We start from the raw sequence: 23,992 nt of genomic DNA on the forward strand, positions 1-23,992 counted from the left end.
GTATGGATACCTTACTGGGGGGCTAGAACACTGAAGAAAACGCCTCTCCCGTCATCCTCCATCAACCACTTAGTGTCTGTAAGAGTCTGGGAGAGTCGGGGCTTGCTAAGTCACCTCCTTCCACAAGGGGATGTTCACAGGCCCCAGCCAGCCTGGCAGAGTTCTACATTTCACCTTCTTGCAATTCTTATATTCTCTGTCCCACTTTTACAATGTTCCCTGAGCCTTGGAGGTGATTTGGTTTTTTTGAGTCTCAACAGGTAGCCCAAGCTGGTCTGGAACTCTTGGTTGATCTCCTGCCTCAGCCTCCATGTGTGCTAGAATTACAAGCATGTGCCACCACTCCCAGCTTCTTCTGAGTTTGTCAAAGCATGCAGCCCACTTATCTGTGACTTCAGCCCCTTAAACTGTCTTTGAGCTCCTGTGGTAGTCATTATCTCTTGCATTAAAGGCTGGTTAGACACCCTGGGCTACTCCCAACTTGCAAGAACCCTCTAGAAGAGCCCCCGAGTCTGCTTGGAGGTTCTGCAGGACTGAAGGCTGCCCCAGACCCCAGACTGCAGAGTTGGGAAGTGGAGAGGCCCTAACACCTAAACTGACCAGTCCAGAGGGCTAACTGAAGCTCAGAGCATTAGGACCTAGAACGCTGGACGTCCAGGGTCCCACCCCAGGTGAGTCACTGAGGTGTGATCCACCCTCTTCTCCTACCGTTCCACACCTGGGAGATAATAACCACCAGCAGTTCTTGGCGTTTTGTTTCTACCTTTTATTATTTCAAATCATGTGAACAATTCCATAAAACATGTGAAAAAAGCAAGGAAGTGTTCAACGCTGAAGGACCCGGGCCTGGGGCGAGGGCATGAGGGGCCTGGCCCCTCAGCAGGCAGCGGCGGTTCCTAGATTAGCGCTAAGGAGCTACATTTAGGTTAATGGAGCCTGGGCCCAGGGCTTCAGGGCAGGGCCCTCAGTGACATTGGCAGTTGTCTGGAACAGCCCTTGGAATCCAATTCCATGGAGGGCAGGGCAGGGCAGGGGGCCGCCCGAAGAGGGATGGGTGTAAACACGCAGACACACTCAAGGCACGGAAATCACCGGAAAGGGGCTGGGGGGCGGGGCGGTGCTGGTCAGGACCCGACAGTTTTAAATAGGGCTTCTCTAAAAGTTTTCTAGGTTTGCAGTTTTCCATTTTTTTCCCTTTACTTTTTCTTTTTCTTTTTTTTTTCTTTTTCCTTTTTTTAAAGCTACGAGAATGAGCAGGAGGACTGCGTCTCCAGGAATGGTGGGGTCTCTCAGGCTTCTTGTGCTTTTTCCTTTGGGGCCTCCGAGCGGCAGAGGGTAGGGTAGTCAGGAGGCTCCCTGTAAACATTTGGACTTGGGTCAGGGCTGGTGTTGGACAAAGCCAGGGGTCTAGGCTGGAGAAGTGGGGACCCCTCCAGACACAGGCCTTGGGAAACTCTGCATGCGCTCCCCTCTCACCCCAGAGCAGACAACAGTTGGAAAAAACCAGAACAGATGCCCAGGAAGGGTGTACCATGGCCACTCCCGGCACCTCAGCCGAGGGTGGGCTTCAACCAAGGAGGCCTGTGGCAAACCCTCCCCCAAGTCTAGAGCCAAGGGAGGGGACAGGGGAGCTGAGAACAGAGAGAAAAGATGGGCGAAGCAGCTGGGGGACAGGCAGGGAGCATGGTCTTCTTGTCCCCATCTTCCTCAAGGGTAGTAGGGAGCAGAGTCGGCGGTGGCCCTGCAGGTGGAGACAGATACAGCCTGGGTTACATGTGACTCTTCTTCTCACCTCTCTAGACAATGACCTTCTTTTCCCCCTACCTACTTGTCACCAGGGACACAGCTGTGCCCAGGGGCCAGCTTCTGTTGCTGGGTTACAGGGTGTATGTATCAGTAACGCTGGAGGTCACTGCACGTACACCAGGGCCAGGAGCGCTGGCCTGGGCCTGGGCTTCTCAGGTCTGAGAGACAGATGGCTAAGAACAAGTGTAAAGCTGGCCAGTGAGCAGTGGGGTGGCCAGGTCTCCTGCATCTAGACTAGGCTAATATGACGAGCTGGGGAGGAGGCAATTTCTTCCAAGGAACATTGACTAGTCCTCTATTTCTGTGCAGCAGCAAGCCAGGTCCCTCTGTTTCCCTCTCTTGTCCTCTGGTCCCCAACTGCCCTGCCCACTCTTGCTCCTTCAGGCTGACTACCCCCAAAGGACCTCCATAAGCCCCCAGCCCCATGCCCTCTCTGAACTCAAGGGTCTCGCGACGTTGTTTGCCAGCCCCCTGCCTTGCCCCCTCCTGACTCACCATCCTGCCAGGTCTGCTGCCCCTCAGAAGAGGCCACAGTCCTTCAGGTTGTTCTTAATGATGACATCAGTGACGGCATCAAACACAAACTGCACGTTCTTGGTGTCCGTGGCGCACGTGAAGTGCGTGTATATCTCCTTGGTGTCTTTGCGTTTATTCAGGTCCTCGAACTTGCTCTGGATATAGCTGGCTGCCTCATCATACTTGTTGGCCCCTAAGAAAGACAAATGAGGACGTGTGTATGTTGAAGGCAGGTGGGCTCCTTCCTGTGTGCACAGGAAGGATCTGTGCACATGATAGACAAGCATATAATGTGTGCGCAGTATGTTCGTGTGTAAGTGCATGTGCGGTATGAGAGATGTTTCACATGTGGACATGCTCAAAAGTACAGGCCCACACTGGGTGGCGGCGGTGCACGCCTTTAATCCCAGCACTCGGGGAGGCAGAGCCAGGTGGATCTCTGTGAGTTCAAGGCCAGCCTGGTCTACAGAGCGAGATCTAGGGCAGGCACCAAAACTACACAGAGAAACCCTGTCTCGAAAAACAAAAAACAAAAAAAGAAAGAAAAGTAGAGGCCCACATGTAGTAATAAGCCTCCTGTGTGTGAACAGTACACACTCCTGAGTACCACAGATCCTGTGTTTTCCCTTCTGTCCAGATGGGGGCAGCCATGGGCCACCAGGTCCCCAGCGGCACTTCCTGGGATGGCCAACCCCCGCCTGGGAGATGAGTCTTCACAGAGGCCCACCTGTGTACTCCGGGAAGCAGATGGTCAGAGGACTCTGTGTAATCTTCTCCTCAAACAGGTCCTTCTTGTTGAGGAAGAGGATGATGGAGGTGTCTGTGAACCACTTGTTGTTACAAATGCTGTCGAACAGCTTCATGCTCTCATGCATGCGGTTCTAAGGAAAGGACACGGAGTTGGTGTGGGCACCCCTTCTCCCCCTGCCAGGCTCTGTCCCCACCACCAGGGCTCTCCTGGTCTCTTACCATCTCCTCATCCTCAGCCAGCACCAGGTCATAGGCGCTCAAGGCGACACAGAAGATGATGGCTGTGACCCCCTCAAAGCAGTGGATCCACTTCTTCCGCTCGGATCGCTGGCCACCCACATCAAACATCCTAGGGACATTGGGTCAACTTAGCTCTGAACAGAGGCCCAGGGGAGGCATCCTTGCATTTCACAGGCTAGCAGGCTGAGGACCGAGACCTGGCCAGAGTGGGACAGCTGCCATCATGGAATCATCCACATTCACTCACCACAACCAGGGTTTTGAGTCTGGTCAGAGGCAGGCTGGAGCCACGTGGGACAGGGGCAGGAGAGGCCATTAGCAGGAAGTGACTACTGATAAGCTAGGTGGTGAAACTTTGTGCTTTCCCGACATAGGCCCGAGGACCCACAGAGGTACTGGGGAATTATGCCCAATGGTTACCCCAGTGGTTAGCCCTAAGTGTTGCCCCGACCCTGTCCATACACCCACTCACTTGAAGTGTAAGTCCTTGAAGGTGAAGTGTGTTTCCACAATGCCCGTGGTTTTCACACGGGTCCGAAGCACATCCTGCTGTGTAGGGATGTAATCACTCTGTGCAATGCGCTCCAGGTCATTCAGGTAACTGCAGGGAGGGAGAAGAGGGTCACAGAGACCAAAAGGAGCACCCTGACCTGGACCTCAGACAGACAAAACCCCGCTACTTTCTTCTCTTCTCCCTTCCTCCTCCTCCACCCTCTACTCCAGGCAAGGTCTGGTTTACATAGCCCAGTCTAGTCTCGAACCCACAACCCTCCATGCCTCAGCCCCAAGTGCTGCGATGACAGGTGTGTCCCGCTGTGCCTGCCATTCTTGCTTCCCTAACCCTTGCTTGCTTCACGATCCTTAACGAAAGGAACAAACATGGGCTCAGTGCCCTTGTTCCCCACCCATAGAACGCGATTGGGAGAGGGGTTATGGCTCTGTGACCCTAGCAGTCAGGGTCACAACCAGACCTGCAGCCAGCAGGACTCAGAATGTTGGAACTAAAAGTAAAAATGGGAGGGGGCAAATAAGTCCCTTGGGGAGAGATTCAAGATGCTAATCGGTGTAATTAAGGTACCCACTGCAGAGCAACCTGGTGTGGTCCATTCATATGGGACTAAACATGTTGGGGCCTGCCAGGCCCAATGGGTCCTTTGCTTAATACCCAATAAAACTTGAGCTGAGGTGGGAGCAGACACCTGCTTGGCAAACGTCCCTGGGGACCCTCATCACAAGCTCCTTGAATTAGTATCAATGCCTCTGGTGTAGGGTCCCGGGCCCAGTTCTCTGTCTGCCTCAATATCCGAGTTGTGCTTTTGGGCTGGGTCCGGGCCTTGAAGTGGCTGCCCTCTACTGGTCTTTTGTTCTTGGGGCAGGGGTGCTGGGGCCAGCAGCCAGGCAAACCAGGCCAAAGGGAAATGATCTCAGAGAGCAGGGATAGAACAGAATAACAGGAAGGGCCATGGGGGACCATGACGCGCTTGCTGTGACCTGCATACCATGTTCCATCCCCTGTGGATGGAGGCCCTAGCCTGGAAGCCTCAAGGTGGGCTCCACACCAGTTCCTCTCTTCTCAACAGGCGGGTTCACCCTAGGGAACCTCCAATGTACTGTGGTCTTACTGGACTGTGGTGAAGCTTGGTGGACCCCTCCCCTGCAATGCTCCATCCCACACCCCTCCCTTAATGATCCTGTCAAGGCAAAAAGCACTCTGGCAGAGCAGAGCCTGTGGTGACTACTGAGCCCAGCTCCTACGACAGTGCTGGGCATGCAGGAATATCTGGGGAATAAAGACACGGAAAACAGAGGAAGCGGGCAGGGGTCCGGAGAGGGCTCCTCATCCTACCCTCCTAGAGTACGGGGGACACTGAAGTAGTTTTGATTGTCAACCATCAGGTTACCGGGCTCACCCCTCCCTGCCTCTATAACCCACAAGCTCAGCTGGTGGCTAAGCCCGTGACTTCAGGGCGGGGCAGTGCTGAAGCCTAGAGGCCTCTACAGATTTGGCTATGATCCCAAAACTAGTAGGGGGTGGGGGATGGCACCAGGGCAGTTAGGCCATGCAAGGATGACAGAGGAGGCCTGTTCATGTGACTGGACCAGGCCTTGGGAACCCTGGCCAGGCAGATCTTCTCCTGCCTACTCTTGGGAGGTCTAGCGCTGTTGAGTACCTAGGGATGTCTCCTACCGCCTACCTACCAGGAGGTCTCAGCAGCCTGCCTCAGTCCTGACACACAGTTGAACTGCAGGGGAATTCTTAACTATGTACAGGCCTAAAGGATCCAAGCCTGTTGGGCCTCTGGGATTCCTGGGACACTGTGATTCTCCAGCTGAGTCCTAGGCTTGGCTTGGATCCAGAAAAGGTCAAAAGCAAGGTCCAGGCCTTAGCTTGTAAATGTCTGTCATCTCAAAGACGCCTCTTCTTTCTCTGTGAGCCTTTGGGCAGCAGGCTGAACTCCTGTGTCCTCAGTGACAGTCTGGCGTTTGTACATGCCATGCCCCTGCCTCAAATCCCCTTCCACTCCTCCCTTTCCTACCTCTGGCTCACGGTTCTGCTGAGGCCGCCCCTCCTCTGGGCTTCCTCCCAATGGTACCCACACCTTCAGCTGTCATTGCTTAAGGACCTGTCTTTTCCACTCATCACGGTGTCCCTGACGCTTTGCCCAGAGCAGCAAATGTTCTTCAGAACAATCGTGTGTGTAAAGACAGATAAGCTAAAGTAGTAAAGATAAGCCTGAAATCCACTGCGGCTGTCATTCCTCCAGGCCTTTCCATACCATGCTATCCCAGCGCTCACACCCAAGCTACCAAAGCCTCCGTGGACAATTATCGGCTTCGGCACCCTGGGACCCCTTTCCAGGGCCAGCCCCTTGCAGTACTTACTAAGCGGCTGAGTCATTGAGCTGGTATTCCCGTGAGCGACCAAAGCAGGCTTGCACACCATGATCAGCCCAGAGCCTCCGAATGACACCAGACAGATCTTCAGGAAGCATACCTTGTTCCTCAGCAGCACAGGACAGTGCAAACAGCTGCCTGGCATCATCCTGGGCACAGGAATGGAGGGCAGGGCAGTCAGCCAGGTAAAGGAACTCCTCCAGAATGGAGCCCAGGTTGGGGCACCCTCAGGTCCCCCAGGACGAGACCTGCCCTGAAGGCTTCTGGGAGACAGGCGGAGGGGAGGGGGTGGGGGTGCACACATACCGCACGCTGGGGGTCGGCAAAGTCAATCTGCAGGTTGCCCATGGCCTTGACGATGGCCATGATGGACTGAATGGTGTTGCTGTAGACAACCGCACGATACTGCCGGCACTCTTCCTCTGAATAGCCATCTTCATGGATGATCCTGATCAGCAGAGGTCAAGAGTTACGGTCCACAAACCACGAGAAACACATGGGTTGCAGGGACTACCAGGGGCTGCAGGGATCAGCTCCGAAGATGGGGAATGACCCCTGGCTCAGGAAGCCAAACTGATGGAAGCAGTTATGCGGCACTCTGAGACAAGTGGAACCACGCAGGGAGACAGTACATACAGATCAGAGGAGGATGGTCAAATCTGGGGACTACCGCATACCACTTACTTCATCTGCTTGACGATGGTACTCTTCCCCGATTCCCCAGCACCTGGAATAGAGGGTACAGATGTCAGCAGCAGGCCCAGTGTGGGCTCTGGAAGCAGACAGATAGCCTAGCTGCCATTAGCCCTGAAGGTACTTCTTACCTTCTACACATTGGTGGCACAGGGAGACACAGGTGTAGCCAGCAGGGGCCAGAGTGACTAAGGAAACCTATATTACCTGCCCCGTGGTGGGCTCCTGCAGGCCTCTGCTTCCCTAAGCTCAGATGTCTACTAGGACTTAGCACCCCTGCCCTGCATGAGTTCAGGGATTTGGCTAAAGTCTTAAGTCTGCAGGCTCTGTTCTCACATATAAAGGCTCGCCACCCTGTGCACTTGAGGCAGGGCTGGCTGGAAGGTACCCTGCATACTGCAGAAAGGGCAGGAACCCCTCCTCTCCCCAAACCCTGAGATTTAGCTGCTAAGCAACCTAGAAGGGCCAAAAAGTCACATTCCTGTCCTCTGGATATGGCCCAAGGCCCAGCCCTCTGCTTTCTGGACCAGCTCTGTCCTAAACAGATGGAAAATAGAATCAATCTCTCTCTCTCTCTCTCTCTCTCTCACACACACACACACACACGTTCTGACTCAAGCTTCTCTAGCCTCTGTCCTCATTTCTCCGGGACTGGTCTGAGGTTTGTTAGTCTCTCCCATGTTTACCACAGCAATTCCATTAAACAAGATCTCTTCTGGTCTCATTTTACAGAGGACATTCAAGTTCAAAGGTTACATTCTTGGTGGAGGATCATGCAAACAGCACTCCAGATGGCACCACAATGCCAAGATGAGGCCTGCTCTTCCTTCCCAGCCTCTGCCCAGGTCCACTCGGCTCCTGCCCCTTCCCCAGTTTCACCCACACTGCCAGGCACCACCTGCCTCTTGATTCCCCCAGGCCTCTGCTTACACCGCTCTCTTTACTGGGTAAACCTACTCCATGTTCCGTTCACAGTAGCCCAGGTCTGTCTCCAAGCAGTCCACAGGGTTGGCGGCAGGGTCTATGGATAGGTCAAACTTGGGAACTCTGTCCTTTCTACTAGGATCCCTTAGGGACAGTCAACTTATAACCGGGCTAACCCACTAATGACACATCATCAGTAATAATGATGGCAGAGTTGTGATGAGCACCCACTGTGTGCCAGGTGACGTTTTATACCTATTGTTTTGTTTTTTGAGACAAGGTTTCGTGTAGACCAGGTTGGCTTCAGGCTTGCTATGAAGCTAGAGATGACCTCAAATTTCTGATCTTCCTACCTGGAATTACAATTGTGTATCAACACAGTCAATCTGTTGCTGTTTGGTCCCCCTCCCCCAAAATTAAGACAGGTCTCACTATGTAGCCTTGGATGGCCTAGAACTCTGTATGTAGACCAGGCTGGCTTCAAACTCACAAATATTCCTACCTCTCCCTCCCAAGTGCTAGGTCTGGAGGCATGGCATGCACCACCATTCCCAGTTCTTTGTTACAGTTTTTAAAAGATTTTATTTTGGGGCCGGGCGGTGGTGGCGCATGCCTTTAATCCCAGCACTCGGGAGGCAGAGCCAGGCGAATCTCTGTGAGTTCAAGGCCAGCCTGGGCTACCAAGTGAGTTCCAGGAAAAGGCACAAAGCTACACAGAGAAACCTTGTCTCGAAAAACCAAAAAAAAAAAAAAAAAAAAAAAAAAAAGTGGTTATGAGCAACTCAACATGGGTGCTAGGAACCAAATTTGGGTCCTCTATAAGAACAAATACTCTTAACCACTGAGCCATCTCTTTAGTCCTCAACATTTAAAAAATATGTGTGTGTATGTCTGTGTGTGTGCATGTTTGTGTATGCATGTACGTGTTTGTGTGTGCGTGTGCACGTTTGTGTGTGCATGTGCATTCAACCTGCAGCAGTCCGTTCTTTCCTCCCACCACGTGGATCTCAGGGGTCAAACTCGAGTTGTCCAGCTTGGCGGCAAGCACCTTCCCTGGCTGAGTCACCTCACCAGCCCCACTGCCCGGCTGTTGTGGTTTTAACTTTAAAACTCTATTTTTGTATTTTCAGTTATGTGTGTATATTTGTGCGTTGGGATGGGTGTGTGCACATGCATGCAGGTACCCACAGAGGCCAAGAGAAGGTGGCAGACCCCTTAAGCTGGAGTTAAAGGCGACTGTGAACCGCCTGGTAAGGGTGCTGGGAACTGAACTCAGGTCCCCTGCACGAGCAGGAAGCACCCTTAACTGATCCGCCATCTTTCCAGCCAAGCCATGCCAGCTTCCTATGTGGTGCTGGGTCCGACTCCATAAGCACTCCACCTATTGTATTTACTGGGTATTTTCAACTTCACAGCAAACCTGAGGTAGGTTCTAGTCTCCCCTCCATCTCTAAGGAAACTGAGGCACACTGCGGTACAACTAGTCCTGTCTGTGGGTAGTCCCCCCTTGCTCTGCACACAGTTCCTCCTGCAGATCCTCCGCGCCTGAGCGCAGCTGTGCGGGTCACTGTGTTCTCTCTGGCGCGGTCTCAGATGTTCAAGGAGCAGCAGGACCAAACAAGTAGTTTGATGAGGACGGACCTCATCAAGACTCATCAAGTCTCGGTTTTCCGTACCCAAACCCACATCTCACTAGGCAAACTGAGGCACAGCTGTGGCCCTCTCAAGAGTGGGTCTGGGCACATCCCCAATCCAGCAGCTTCTCTGAGGGGAAAGTCTGAATTCTTACAGATGTTGCCAGGTGCCTATAACCACTGAGAATTCAACTGTCCCAAGCCTGCTTGCCCGGGTGGCGTGGGAACTATTATGGCACAAGCCTTCAGGCCCTGGGATAATGTTCTCTCTGGCTTTTAGCCCTGGGCACTGGGGGTACCAGGTGTGACGTACTGTGGGTATGAGCTATGGTCAGTCCATCAAACAGGGCTACGCACAGCAGTGGAATGAGGCTTCTTCACATTCTACAAGCCCGAGGGGTGTTCAGAAGGCCTGCAAAGCCTGCCCACACTACCCAACCACTGAGTACCAGGCCCACGGGCCTCCATATCTGCCAAGAGAAGGAAGGACGGACGCAGTGGCCACCTGGTTATCCTTCCCACTTGCTCCTCCACAGCAGGAGGAGGGGGACCCATCTTGGAGCAGAGGTTAAAGATGTGAAAATGTGGGTCAGATGGATCATACTGTCCAGACTCCCAGTGGGGAGGGTAATGGCGTCACATGACCAGGGCACAGGAGACAAGTGAAGGCTGCCCCCTCTTTCATGACTTCTGAACTCCTGACTATCTGAGGCACTGGTTTCTCTACTGGCCACTGTGGGTAAAGACAGCATCTAATCCTTCGACCACTCTCTCCAGAGGTATTGTGGGCTACCCATGACCCTGCCCAGTGCCAGGGATGATGGCGCAAACTTGCTTTGCATTTGATTTCCCTAGCAAAGCTGGCAGACACCAAGAGGGCCACACCTGAGCAAGCCAGGCCAGGAACAAGGTTCATATACTTCTTACTCTTACCTCAGCCAGCTGAAGGCCTACTTCCACACCGCCCTAATGCCTCAGTTTCTCTTCTTTGGGCCTCTCAAATTCTGAGTCATGGCATTCTCTGTATCTAGCAGGGGTCACTGCAAACACAGCCCCCTTTGACAGGTGAATAAAACAAGGTTATGGAGCGTCCATCCTCGGGACTCAGGGAGGTCCTTTGTCAAGTGCAGCAGCTGTGACTCAGGCAGGAAGTAGTGAGAGGCAGGACAAGGGCGCGGTACTGGCAACCAAGCAGGAAGTAGGGAGACGGCAGGACAGAGTCGGGGAAGGAGTTGGAAGCAGGTCATCTAGTGAAAGGTGTGTAAAGACCTTGGCGCTCACACAGACTTGGTGCGCCAGGAGCTGTGGGGCCACAGCATCCTTCTTACTGCCTCCATGGCCCGCTCTCCATCATGGCCTGACACATCACTCCTACCATCTGGCCTGGAGTTTGCCTGTACTCACTCAGCTTCCCTGCCAGCCCTATGCTACTTCCAGGAGAGCTTCCCTAGCAGACTCTGGATTGATGCAGCGGTGCCCAAGGGAAGCCCACTAAACAGACAGTGGCCTCTGTAACCCCCAACCAGGTGCTCCATCCTCATCCAGATGAGGCCAGAGGGGACCCACAGAGGTTCCCTGAGGTGGCCTGTCGTTCTCACTATGCCACACCTCTTCCCACCAAGGAAAACATCTCTGCAGCTTTTGCGCCCTGAGTCCAGCTGCTGGGCCCACTGCAGGAGGGCAGTGATCTCGGAGGCTGCTCTGCATAGGACATCTGTTTCGACATGGAGCCCTGAGCTCCTGTGGCGAGAAGAGACTGGAGGAAGACAGTAGTACCCTTCATCTGCCTGGCGAGACTTGCAAAGCCTCACCACAGACAAGCCTGCAAATTCAAACACTCGATGTTCATCCAGGCCCCAGTGCCTATGACTCTGCTACGCGTCCATCTTGGACCCTCCCCCTCCTACATTACGTTTAGATCTGCTGTCCTCTCTAGGTTCAGTTTCTTCAAGCAGCTAGCTGGTCTACCTTTTACCTTTGGATCCTCTCCAACCCCAGGAGCAGAGGGGAGTTGAATCTATATCTACAGCAGCACTGTTGCCCACTCTGATCCTTCCTGAGATTGGCATCAGTTTCAACCCTTTCAGGTCTTTGGTACCTCGTCTGTGAAATGGAGCCGTGCATTTTCTTCTCCCCCCCCCCCCCCCCCCCGTTTCTCCCCGCCCTCTGCGTCCTGAGTGCTGGAACTAAAGGTGTGCACCACCATGCCGGGCCATGCATTATCTTCTAACAGGAGAGGGGTGAGAACTGAACGCAAGGCTGCTCTCGATGCACCTCACCAGAGGTTAGTGTGCAGTAAGTTACTCCTGGGGCTGGAGAGATGGCTTAGCGGTTAAGAGCACTGGCTGCTCTTCCTCTGACCCTGGTTTGACTCCCAGCATCCATATGGCAGCTCACAACCATCTGTAACCACAATTCTCGACGTGATGCCCTCTTCTGAGAACCTATGCAGGCACCAGGCAAGCCTGTCGTACACAGATACACATACAGGCAAACACACATACACTGAAAAACAAAAGTAGTAATAACTAAATAATTAAAAAAACACATATGAAATTCTCCAAAAATTAAAAAGTATGTTTTTTTAGTTCTTGGAGAATAAGTAAATAAATATAAATATATATGTATATATAGGTTTTTTGAGACAGAGTTCCCCTGTGTAACAGACCTGGATGTTCTGGAACTCACTTTGTAGACCAGACTGGCCTTGAACTCACAGAGATCCACCTGCCTCTGCCTCCAGAGTGCTAGGAACAATATGCACCACCACACTCAGTGATAATAAATATATACTATATATTATCAGTATTATCAATAATATATTTAAATATAAAGTCTGTGTGAAGGCATCAGATCCTTTGAAACTGGAGTTACAGACGGTTGTGAGCTGCCGCGCGCACGTGTGTGTGCTGGGAATTGAACCCGGGTCCTCTGGAAGAGCAGGCTTTGCTCTTAACTGCTGAGCCATCTCTCAAGCCCACAAAAAAAATTACATAAAAAGCTGTTACTAGTGTCCGGGCATGGTGACACACGTCTGTAACCCCAGCACCCAGAAGGAGTGAGGCCCAGGGATGCTGAGTTCAAAGCAAGCCTTGGCTACACAGTAAGGTCCTTACCAGAAGGAAGGAAGTCAGTTGTCACTATTTTCCTACTTGATGGAAGAGTACAGTTTTCCCCAAACATCACTTCCTATAGCGCACAGTGACCGGCGGCTCGGGTCACAGTAACACAAGGCACAGAGTGGAGTTACATCATTTGAAGTAGAGCTTCTGAGGACTGAGAGAGAGCGCGGGGTTAACAGGCTAATTCAGGGCTGGGAGGGCGCCCTGGGACGGGAGTGAGAACTCACTCCCGCTGCGGGCACTCTGCTCTTCCACACCCCAGGGACTTTTACACCGTGCCGCCTTCTTCTTGTCCAGAAGCCTCCCAGCTGACACTGTCCACTGCCTCCACACACCCAGAAAGCTGGAAAAAGGCCTCCCGGGAGGCAGCGCCTGAGCTGGTGGGCTCCCCTGGAATTCATGGGCTAAGGAGAACAGCAGCTGACGTGGCAGCCGGAGGGCAGAAATTCTCAAAGTAGCTGGGACCACAGGGTAGGCTTGGGCAGCAGCCCAGCTCAAAGCCACAGCACAGGCACACCCATTCTGCCACAATCCCAGTGGGTCACAGGGGAGATGGGTTTGGGCCCCCGGATGTCACCCTAAAGGTAGCCCAGCTACTGGAAAGGTGCGGCACCTTCAGAGCTGGGCCGCCTCTGCGGTCCTCGATCCTCTCACCTCCCCGCCCCGTAGCCCAAGGGTCTCGGGCTCAGCTACCACCAGGGGGAGCCCAGCAGCCAGAGACAAAGCAGAGGAGGTGGGGGGCTGGGCAGCGCGGGGAATGTTTTGTTTCAGCAAAGCAGCCTCCCCTGCTAAGGGTGGCTGGGGGAGGTGCCAAGACCCTCAGCTACAACCTCCTCCCTGGGAAGCCCCCAGCCAGCTTCAGCGTCTGAATACACAGGAACAATGGAAACAGGAGGGAAGAAAGGAGGGGGAGGGCGCTGCCAGACAAAGGCTCCAAACCCCACCCCAGGCCTCTCTTCCTTCCTCCAGGTGCTCGCCTTTGACCCCCTTGAGCCCTCCGAGGAGGCTCAGCACGCTCTCACACTGGGGGGATGACGAGGAGGTGGGGTTTTGGAAGGATCCAGCAACACTTCCACCCGAGTCTGTGGACCAGCCTTCCACCAGATGCCAACAAGTCAGTCACCCCCATGCCGCCTCCGGCTCTAAGTCTTAGCACCTGTAAGAGCCTGGGGACGCTGAACTAGCCCCAGATCATTGGTACATCTCTTTTCCTAGCTTTTTAAAGGGCTCCTTCAGCTAGTCTGCAAACGCCCAAACAATGGCTGCCTCTTCTAAATTATTGTGGCAGGCCCTAGGTGAGAGGCCTGCCGCAGGGGGCCTCAGTGTACCCATCTGTGAAATGTACCCCTCATAGGAATGTGCTAAGCCCAAGGCCTACCCTGAGCAGCTTTCCTACCGTCTGCAGTCACTCCAAACTGCTTTAGGGCCCAACTCAAGCCAGCAGTGGTCCATGTACGCACAAGCCCCAGTACTGAGTGCAGCCTGAGATCACACAATGAGGAATGTGGGGATTGGGCCCCTTTGTCCCCGGGCCTCAGTGATAAGGAGGAACATAATCTAAGCATGGTCTTTCTAGCACAGCCCCTGTGGAGGCCCAAATTACTTAAGGTCAGAGAAGCAGAGCTTGCTTTACCCAGCAGGACTGCATAAGAGGTTGACTGGACCACGGGCCTGGGTACCGGGTGTTTGCAAGGGCCTACAATTGGCTGTATCTAGCAAGGGGGAGGTCTTTTGCCTCACCCCATGGCATAGTTATAAAAAGCCCTTTTGAATAAAGTTCTGGGCCATTGGGTATTGACCCAGGTCCTCCCGAAGCTATCCTGTTTCTGTCTTTCTTCTCAGCTAGGCCTATCCTTCTACCTAATATTTCTTATTCTTCTCTCCTCCTCATAGGAACCCTTTAAAGGGTGGGAGCAGGCCTCCCACAAGCCCCCTAGCCAAGAGGGCCTGTTCTGACAGCATAGCAGAATCCCCTGGAACCTCCGTGGGGAAGGTAAACCCCACCTAGCCACAGATCTGAGACCTGGAGGTCGAGAGAAGCAAGAGCACCTGTAGCAAATGCCACCAGCCCACACAGCAGCCACCACACAGCGCCACACACTGAAGCCACCCCGGAGCTAATCTTGGCCATAGAAGCCTTGTAGGGACACTGCCGTCCCACCTGCCTGGCCAATTCCCATGCTAGGCTGCCAGCAGAAGCCTAGTTCCTTTCAGCATTCCTCTAGTCCAGTCCTTTTCCCTCCGACTGGAGGTCAGGGGAGAGGCACAGCGCTAAGTTTACTGAGAATGACGTGAGTGTTATAGGAACACGGGCCGAGAGCAAAGGCGGGAAATAAGACAGGAGTAGCCACGTGGAGGAGGAAGCCATGGCCGCAGACAGATTTCTGTTTGGACAACAGAAAAGCTCAAAGAATCATAGGTCTCACCTTTCAGGGCAAAAGAGGGCTTAAGACTCCTTGAGGCAGGATCCCCAAGTACCCACAGACATCTGTGCACCTGTAAGAGGCGCAGCCGCTTCGGCCTGCCATCTTGACACCAACCCTGGCGCGGAGGGGGGCGGGGGATGTCACAGACACCAAGGGCCACAGTGGCGGGCAGGTGCACAACTGCTTGGGTCATATCCTAGCATCTCTGCTTGTATGTCCTCAGTTTCTCCACTGGTGAGAAAGGTACCAGTGTAATGCCTATCCCAGCCGGCCTCACAAGATTAAACCACGCTGAGTCTAGCATCAAATAATAACCAAGGTTCGATCAGAGGCAGCTGCTGTTAGCAGAAGGGAAACTGAGGACTGGTGAATGAAGGGTACCCAGGTTCAGCAAGTAGTGACGGGGGAACCTTAGGCTGGGCTGAAGCAGGGGAAACCCAGCGTGAGCTAATATGGGGCCGCTCCGCTTCCAGGCATTCATCTCTGCCTGTGGCTGGCCTTCCTGCTTGGAGGGCAATGGCCGCTGGGGAATCTAAGAGCGGCTTCTGGCCTTCCTGCTGGACCTCCCACTGATGTCCCTCTCCCAGCCACCACTTCCTGTGGTTAAAGGAGGGGCCTAGAATCCTTCTGAGGAGCAGGGCCTCTGGCATCCTGGCCCCAGCACTTGCTGGGACAGGACAAGGACAAGGCCCTAACCGAGTGACTGGGTGTGAGGCCCGCAGGAACTCACAGGTGAGCCTGGGCAGGTGTGAACTTCTAGGCTCTCTGGCTGGTGAAGTCCTAGGTGACTCGGGACCCACACTTGTGCACTAGCACCCAGCAGCCCTCTGACCTCTTCCTCTTTTGGGCTCCTCCCCTCCAGCTGCTTCCTCCTTTTTCTCTGATGTGGACACCATTTCCCTGAGAGGCCCAGCGTCATGACTTCTTGTCCCCACTCGGGCCTAGGCACAGCAGGTACTGCCATCAACATCCTCAGTCCTCTGAAGCAGTTGGGGTGGGGGCAGCATCCCCAAGGCTCAAAGACACCTTCCCCCCACCAAGCCTTTGATGACCTCACTTTGACTCCAACTGCCCTGGCCCCCCTCCGAGCCTTGTATGCAAATTCTGAAGGCCTACCCTGAAGGGCAGCCCAGCAATCCTAGCTCAGTCCTGGGAGAGTGTCGTTCCCAAACCACCAAGAGTGGCTTCAGACCCAAGAAGCACCAACAGGGTGAGGGTGGGGCTGGGTTTAGTAAGAACAAGAGCTCTAGGCAAAAGACAGGGTGTGGCTAGACAGGAGGCCCCACCCTGCACCTGTAGCTGAGGCAGGGGCTTCCTGAGAGCTCCAGGTACCAGGGGCACACTGAAGGGTCCGATCCTTTGCGCACCCCAAGGTACCCTGCAAAACATTCTTAGTCACCATCCACGAGCTGTGTGTGGCCTGCAACAACCAACTGACTCTCTCCTCAGTGAAATCCCAGTTTGAACCCACGGAGCTGAGTAGGGCGCCAAGCTTATACCCTACCCCACTGGCCAACTCCTGATTCAGCATCAAGGTGAGTGGAGACAGTGGCACTCAGGCTCCAGGTCACACCTCTCTCATCCCCCGCTGGTGGTAGGGGTGGGGTGCTCTAGTCCCTCAGTGGCTAAAAGCTTCCTGGGTAAACAAAGTTGTTTCCACCATCTTCCTGCCAAGTGAACCAGTGACTTTTAGAAACAATTTGAGAGGGACGCAGTGAAGGGTGCAGACTGAGGGCAGGATATACAGGACCAGAGTGCTTCCCAGTGATCCAAGCACCAGCCCCATCCACCAGTGCTGAGGAGGCCTGGAGACATCAGCTGGACTGATCACCACAGCCGCAGCCCCACCCCCGCTGTCACTTGGTGGACAAATCTATGTTCACCTTACTTCTCAGATCAGGCAACCCTACAAGCTTCACAGACCCAAACGAGCCCTGACTATGCCCACTCCGGATCCGACAGCTTAGGCTCTGACTTGACCATAGTGGGTGGCTCGATGCTGCCTGAGAGCTTCTTGTGTAGAGGCCTGTGTGCCCTCAGCTGGTTGGACTGCCACCTTCAGCCACAGCAGCAGCTCATTCCCAGTAATGGCCACCTGTCTAACTATGTTCAAAGGACACCACCACCACCACCACCACCACCACCACCACCACCACCACCACCAGGGATGCCCCTGGCTCAGCTGTCCCGATTCACCAGTTCAGGAATAGCCCTTAAAATATCTAGTCTCTACTGATTCCTATCTCTGCCCAGGGTATTGAGCAGCTTTTAATGTTGGCTGTACCAGTACTGGAGTGATGGGCAGGGCAGGGCTAGACAAAATGCAGACAGATGAGGTTAGAAATGGCTTGGACACCCCCCCCCACTCCCTCCCTAGCGTGGGAGCTCATCCAGGCTCGCCTGGGCAGACAAAGCCTTGCCCAGCCTGGGGGAGGGGTGGGAAGAGACTTTGAGGCCCAAGCAGACCAGCCCCCCATTCAAGTGCTAATGAGCTCCAGCAGGGGAGAAGTGGGTTAGGGGAGGGAGGCTGCCTGTGTACCAGCCCACCTGGCTTGCAGAGCTGTACCACACCCCCAAGGCTAGGCCCCCAGAGATTAGGCCTTAAGTCCCTCGAACAGTCAGTCACTTCATCGACATCAATTCTTTGCAAACCCTGGCCTCCCACTTGCTGTGAACTTCCTGGGGGCAGGAAGGGAGTTCCCCAGGGTCCCCATACTGTACCCAGTCAGAGATAGCAGAGGATCCCTCATCTGTTGTTCTTTTTAAACCTCCAGGCTCTGGTGCACTATGCCCACAGCCCGAGTTGTACATGATGGACAGCTCTCTTGGAAGGCCTTCTTCACCTCAAGCAGTGCAGAAGGTGGAGCCAGGATTCTAACTTTTTAAATTTTATTTTATGTGCATTGGTGTTTTGCTTGCATGTATGTCTGTGTGAGGGTGTCGGATCCTCTGGAATTGGAGTTATAGACAGTTGTGAGCTGCCATGTGGTTGCTGGGAATTGAACTCGGGTTCTCTGGAAGAGCAGTCAGTACTTGTAACCCCTGAGCCATCTCTCCAGCCCCAGGATTCTAACTTATATCCACAGGACCCCCAGAGTGGTCCAGCCAGGGTAAGCCTCCAGCCTCAGGCCAGGAAACATCCACCAGGGCCTGGGGAATTTAGGCCACATCTCCTGTCTCTGTGCCTTTGTTGAATTGGTTTTCTCTGCCCTGGTGCCCGGCATTGGCCAGTGGTGAGCCATCTCATGGGTAAATGATGTTCATTTTCCAAGCTACCTAAGGACTGCTCCAGAAAGCCTGCCTTCACAGTCCCCACTAGAACCGTCCCATTGCCTAGCTAGTCAGGACCCTAGGCCAGCCCTCCCATCTGTCTCCTAGCTGGCAGCCCCAGGACTCTATTTTCATTCTCTCATCCTCATATATTGTCCCTCACCCCCAAGGGCTGTGGCCCGTTCCAGGATGTGTTCAAGAGCTTCGTGGTTCACACACATACTTACATGCACCAATACAGTATGCCTGCCTTTTGCTAGACACACAGACAGGCCACAGGCCACAAAACTCCCTTCCCTGCCGAAGCCTGGCTTTGAGCAGTACCTGCTGCACTAAGGAGCCTGGAACACCTCCTGCAGCGTTGCTCAAGGCTGAGCCCGCCCAGTGCTCTCAGGCAGCCCTGGAGCTGCTCAACTGTCCCTGGCTGTATCTCGGCAGCTGTCCCAACACAGGTGAGGTGAGACTGTAGAGTCACTCCCTCACATACGGTCCCCTGCTGCGTGCTGTGCCCCAAGACAGACTGCGGGCTGGGCAGCAGATCTGCAATGGATATGGTGCGGACGATCTCTGAGGCACCTGCATCCCGCCACTCTTGGTCACTGGGTCTGCCAATGAGCTCACAGTGCACCAAATTGTGATTCTGTGACCTCTACCTACCCATCCCCCAAACCAAGTTCACCATGGACATCCTTCACTCAACACACAAATAAAAGGACACAACCCTGCCTTGCTGCCTCAAGGGCCAAGAGCATGTTCTAGTGGGAAAAGCGGGAACCCAGGGAGCAGAGATGGTGCATCAGCCTTGGTGGGACTCCAGGGAGGATTCTGGGAGATCTATGAATGGAATATTAAAGAGCAATCAAGTAGCAAAGTTACAAAGTCCTGTGGTGAGACAGAGCGCAGCATCTATGCTCTGAGCCTTTGTGGAGCCCACAGTGGACATTGTTTCTCCTGGTGTGTCCAGCTCAGGCTGTCACCAGAGCACCAAAGTCCACCTGGGCCTAGCTAGTCAGTCAGGTTAAACTGGGCGGGGGGGGGGGGGGGGGGGGGGGGGGGGCTTTGGGGGGTTCCCCTGCAGTAAGACTGGCATCAGTTTCTCGACTGGTCCCACTAAGCTGCCAGGGGAAACTATCTTGCTAGTGTGTACCACATCTGCCTCTGCCCTGGTGACAGTGACTGTGCCCGCCTGCTGGCAGGGATACAGGGTATGGAGGGAGACAGTGTGCGGGTGGGGCAGCAGGCGTGGTTCTGGCTGGGAGGGAAGATTGGCACTTGCCCAGCCTAAGTCCCCGTTGCCTGGACAGAGTCTCTGGCTACGAGGCACTGGTGCCCGGAATTCTGAACCTGCTACAGCGGGAATCCCATGGCCACCTTATTCCTCCATGAGGAAGGGAATGACTCAAGCCAGGACCCCTTCTCAGGGAGCAGTGACAGAGTGGGCATGCAGACCGGGCTGTCCATTTCAGGCAGAGCCCTCAGCCCTTGGCCGCATCCCCTTTGCAGGGTCTTAGTCTCACGGTGGGTACTCCTCTGCCACAAGTCAGGAATTCCCTTTCGGAGGAAGGCAAGGCCAGAGGGACAGGATCCTGGGATAGGCTGTTCCCACGATAAAGTGCTAAGCCAGATCCTGTACCAGTCTAGTGTAGGAAGGGATACCGGGTCCCACCTAGCCTGTCCGGAAAGCTGAGCTGGGCTCTGAGAGGCAAGGGAGCCTGTCAGGCTAGAGCGAGCCTTGTGTTACAGAACAGGCCAGGAGTCCTGTGCAACCCACCCCCTTTCCGCCGGCCCTCTGGTCCGGACCCACATCTCCTTAGCTACCACAACAACTGCAATAAACCTGGGAGGGGCTGGGAAGGGGCTCCAGGCTGGGCACGGGGAGCTAGCGGTCCCGGAAGTGCCCTCCGTAGGCCCAGCAGCAACGGACATTCCGCCGCCGCCGCCGCGTCGACACCCACTCACTGCTCGCCGCACTCGCAGCAGAGACAGGAAGAGGCGAGCGCCCAACGCGAAGCAGCCCAGGAGGCTGGGCCGCCGCCCCTTCCCGCCCCTTCTCTTCCTCCCCGCGGCAGCAGTGGAGCGGATGCCATTTTGAAACCTCCGGGGCTGTGCCCCCAGGCCGGGTCCGCAGGGACAGTCAACAGATGGATCCATCAAGACATACACGCTGGTTCTCGGCCACAGGCCTGGCAAAAAATAAAACCGCCAGGCTTTTCACAGCCTGCAGGCCCCGGGGCGGCCCCGGGACTGAGGGGCCACACCCCCCCCACGGACTAGCCGGCCGATTGCGCTGCTGCGCGGCGGCGGCGGCGGCGGCGGCGGCGGCTCCGGCCTCCCTCCCCACAATGCACACGACCCCATCTTTCCCAGTGAGGCTGCCGCAGGGACCCGCTCTGACTCCCCGGGGGGCGGGGGGGAGACGGGACACAACCACCAGGCTCCCCGCTTGTACCAAAGCCTAGCCGGGATGCTTGAGAGCACACGGGGCTACCGGCAGCCGACTCCCACCAACCCCTCATTCGGCTTGCCCGCCACCATCCCCATCACAGGATCCCTCTGGGGACCAACAGGTCCACTCGGTATCCTAGGCCCCAGGCCAGGCCTTTCAGCCCTGGGTGTGAGAGAGAACCCCAGCACCCGTCAGCAGATCTCTTCAGTCACACAGGGGCAGCAATATGTCGCTTGTCTCACAACTTCCACTTCCCCCCCGCAATGCCAGCAGCCACCATCTTCCTTGGCCTTGGAAGTGGCAACAACCCTAACTCCTCCATGTTCCCTCCTACTGCCCAGACTCCCCTGGCCCTGGCCCAGACGAGCCTTGGAAACTAGGAGACACATTCCCAGGGAATGGAACTTCCCACAGATGCTCGAGGCCTGGTCCCTCTTCCCCAACGTGACTCAGTCCAGCCTCCTGGGAAGGAGCGGGGTCTGCCCACCTCAGCCTAGAACCACTCTAGCCCCTGGTTCCCCCGCCCCCCATCAAGGCCCACCTGGTACAGGAGGGGCAGAATCGAGTGCATGCCAGGGTGTGCGAGAAGATTTCAAAGAGGGGCAGATGACTTGGGGGTTGATGCCTGCAGAGAGAGGTCTGGTGACCTGGCAGAGAGGCTCCACAGGGATTCAAGCTAGAGAGGACTTCATAGTCAGTTTCCCCCTTAGGAGCGTCTTAAGGGGTCAGAGTGCCCAGGGAGAGGATACAGACTCCGGAGTAAGGCTCGGGAAGAGAGGGCGTGGGTTGGGGCTTGACAAGGGTCCCAAGGAATGCTCGTGCCAACAGAAACAGAACAGGTGGACGTGAAGGTGGGAACCAGTAGGGGTCCGAGGGTTTGGGTAAAGCCTAAGAAAATGTGCAAATACAAGGCGGGGCTGAGTTCTCCGAGACTGGAGAGTAAGGGGCCACAGTCAAGCAGGGTTTGCTGTCTGGGTTTGGGGGTTTGGGATCTGGGATGAGTGGAGGGTCTGAACTAGAGTCTGGACGAGGATTAAAAGTCTAGACCAATCCAGAGTTTGCAATCGTAAAGGGTGGTCCTAGGGGTTTCAAGCGCAGCTGCAGGTAGTACCCACGCCGCGTAGTTTCAGGTCCTCGTCTGGGGATTAGCGCTGAGAGTCCGGGGTCCCAGAGCGGGGCGCCGCCTCACCTAACAGCAGCAACTTCACCTCCCGCGCCGCCTTCTCGCCGTCCTCCCTCAGGTTCTTGTCAATCATCTTGGAGCGCTCGGCGGCCGCCTTGTCCTCGGCGCTCACGGTGCAGCCCATCCTGCCGTCCGCCGGCCCGGCCTGGCCCCCACACGGCCCACGGCCCGGCTCGGCCCCGCCCGACCCACTCCGCTCCCACCGACGGCCCTCCGCGGGAAGCTCTCGGGTCCGCAGTTCCGAGCGACTGCGGGAGGAGCCTTCCCGGCCGCCGCGCACCGACGGCGGGGCGGGCCAGGGGTGGGGCCCGGGCGAACCCAGCCCGAGACTGGGCCGGGGCGGGCCTGAAGGTGGGGCCAAAGGGAATTCGGGGATGGTGATTGGTTAGAGGGCGGAGCAAAGGGAGAAGTTAGGCGCAGTCCAAGCCTGGGCGAAGGCTGAAAGCGGGCCGCAACGAGGGACGGCATGAAGGGTAGAGCTCACACAGGCTCAGGCCTCTGGGCGGGCAGCAGGCGGAGCTCGGCTCCGATTGGGTGCTGAGAGCCTGCGGCTCTGTTTCAAGACTGTAGGACCCGTTGATCTGGAAGCCCAAGGGTCGGGACGGGCCACCCTCGCTACAGGCCGAAAAGAAACCAGGACTCGGAGCTTTTGTGAATTAGAAGAGTGAGATGGAGGAGGTGTGTCTTCACTTGCTAGAAGTGAACCCATAAACTTGTTTGGGGGAATCTACTAAACTCAGCCCTGAGGAGGGCAAATGATGTCTTTCTGGATCTCAGTTGTCTTTAAGGCACCTTTTTCTCTAAGTTGCACCACGCCATAAAGGAAAAACAGTTGACTGCTGTCTTTACACCTTTGCCTGGACTATCTTCTCTCATCTAAACCTTAGTCCTTTTGCCTAACCTAAGAGGCTGGGAAACATTCTCCTGCAGGCAGTGATCCGGGGCTTCAGCCAGGGACCAGTCAAACTGGGCTCTACCAGGAGAGCCAGAAGGAAGAGAACGTTGCCATTGGACTTAAGGAAACAACCGTTGCCATGATCTTACAATTTGTCCCTTTCATCCTTTGTCAGCCTCTAGAGGTTTCCTCAGTCCCGTGTCTCTTCTGGGTAGCGGCTGCAACCCTATGGCTGGGCAGAGGTGGAAGTGGAGATGTTTCAAATCTTTCTGATCTGCTTTTTTAAGGAGTCTGTGACCCCCAACTTTGATTGGATATTTGAAGCGTTTTCCAAACATTATGCAGTAAGGTGTTCTGTACGGCCCCAGACCAAAGCCTGCTCTCTCTGTCTGGTCCATGTGTCGCTCTCATCTGAATGTCTTCCCTGCTGAGGAGTCATTAGCCTGTAACCGTCCAGCGGTTCCCTCAGGGATCTTTCTGCCTGAAGCCAAAGCTCAAGCAGGCCCGCCCCAGGCACGTATGCGTAAAATAGGATGAAAACACATAATGCTACCTATGGGCGGAGACAGGCTCTATACATCCACCTGTAGGACCTACCTCCAACACGACAGATCCACAGAACCCATCATGAATATGGGCACACACAGCTGATCACGCTCTACTACACACAGATGACAGACAAATCCCTCTCCAAGCCAGCCCCTGCCCCCGCCGCCTGCCCCGCCCTATGCTTTAGAGCTTTGCTCTTCTGGCCTCCCTAGCTTGCTCCTAGCAACAGCCAACAGCTCTCTCAGTTGCCAGGCAACAAACGAACCTGTCAGCCCCTTGGAGGCCCCACTCTAGGGAGGTGGGCAGTATACAGACCCCAGTCTGTGGAGGTGGAACAAGAAGACACTGCCTTCTCCAGGCCTGGGCCAGATCTCACAGCCCTTGCACCCTTCCCAGCAGCTAGCCATTCCTTCCTAGCCCCGTATTCTTCCTCGGGAGTCTGGCAACTGCTGCTTCCAGCGCTTTGGCTGCTCTTCCCTCATTGGGCGTGAGTCCCCAGAGCTGTGGCCAGGCCTCTGCTTGCCACTCCAGTCACTTTGCTCCCTTTCCATCAGTTCAGAGCTCACATGGTTATCTGATATCTTCCTGATTGTCAGCCCCATGTTGGAGCCTCTGCCAGATACCTCCGACTCCCACAAACCCA

At 55.1% G+C, this 23,992-nt stretch overlaps 1 protein-coding gene across 1 annotated transcript; it reads right to left on the reverse strand.

The window, feature by feature from the left end:
* Nucleotides 1-1,431: 1,431 nt before the first annotated feature.
* Gnai2 (G protein subunit alpha i2) lies at nucleotides 1,432-22,188 on the reverse strand. Its single transcript, XM_052720196.1, has 9 exons — nucleotides 21,912-22,188; nucleotides 6,892-6,934; nucleotides 6,514-6,655; nucleotides 6,196-6,356; nucleotides 3,785-3,913; nucleotides 3,292-3,421; nucleotides 3,050-3,203; nucleotides 2,302-2,515; nucleotides 1,432-1,741 (listed from the first exon to the last, which is right to left on the reverse strand). Exons 1-8 carry the CDS (start codon nucleotides 22,027-22,029, stop codon nucleotides 2,325-2,327), a joined length of 1,068 nt encoding a protein of 355 aa, XP_052576156.1. The 5' UTR covers nucleotides 22,030-22,188; the 3' UTR covers nucleotides 1,432-1,741; nucleotides 2,302-2,324.
* Nucleotides 22,189-23,992: the final 1,804 nt, after the last annotated feature.

Source organism: Peromyscus californicus, unplaced genomic scaffold (genome assembly GCF_007827085.1).
Source record: "Peromyscus californicus insignis strain IS unplaced genomic scaffold, ASM782708v3 Scaffold_11__1_contigs__length_118956290, whole genome shotgun sequence".
NCBI classification, from domain to species: Eukaryota; Metazoa; Chordata; class Mammalia; order Rodentia; family Cricetidae; genus Peromyscus; species Peromyscus californicus.

Excerpts from the sequence above, each read along its gene's own strand:
- Gnai2 (XM_052720196.1), bottom strand. The coding sequence starts at position 22,029 with ATGGGCTGCACCGTGAGCGCCGAGGACAAGGCGGCCGCCGAGCGCTCC. Across the intron at positions 6,656-6,891 it reads ACCATCGTCAAGCAGATGAA|GATCATCCATGAAGATGGCT; the intron begins GTAAGTGGTATG and ends TCTGCTGATCAG. Across the intron at positions 6,357-6,513 it reads TTGCCGACCCCCAGCGTGCG|GATGATGCCAGGCAGCTGTT; the intron begins GTATGTGTGCAC and ends TCCTGTGCCCAG.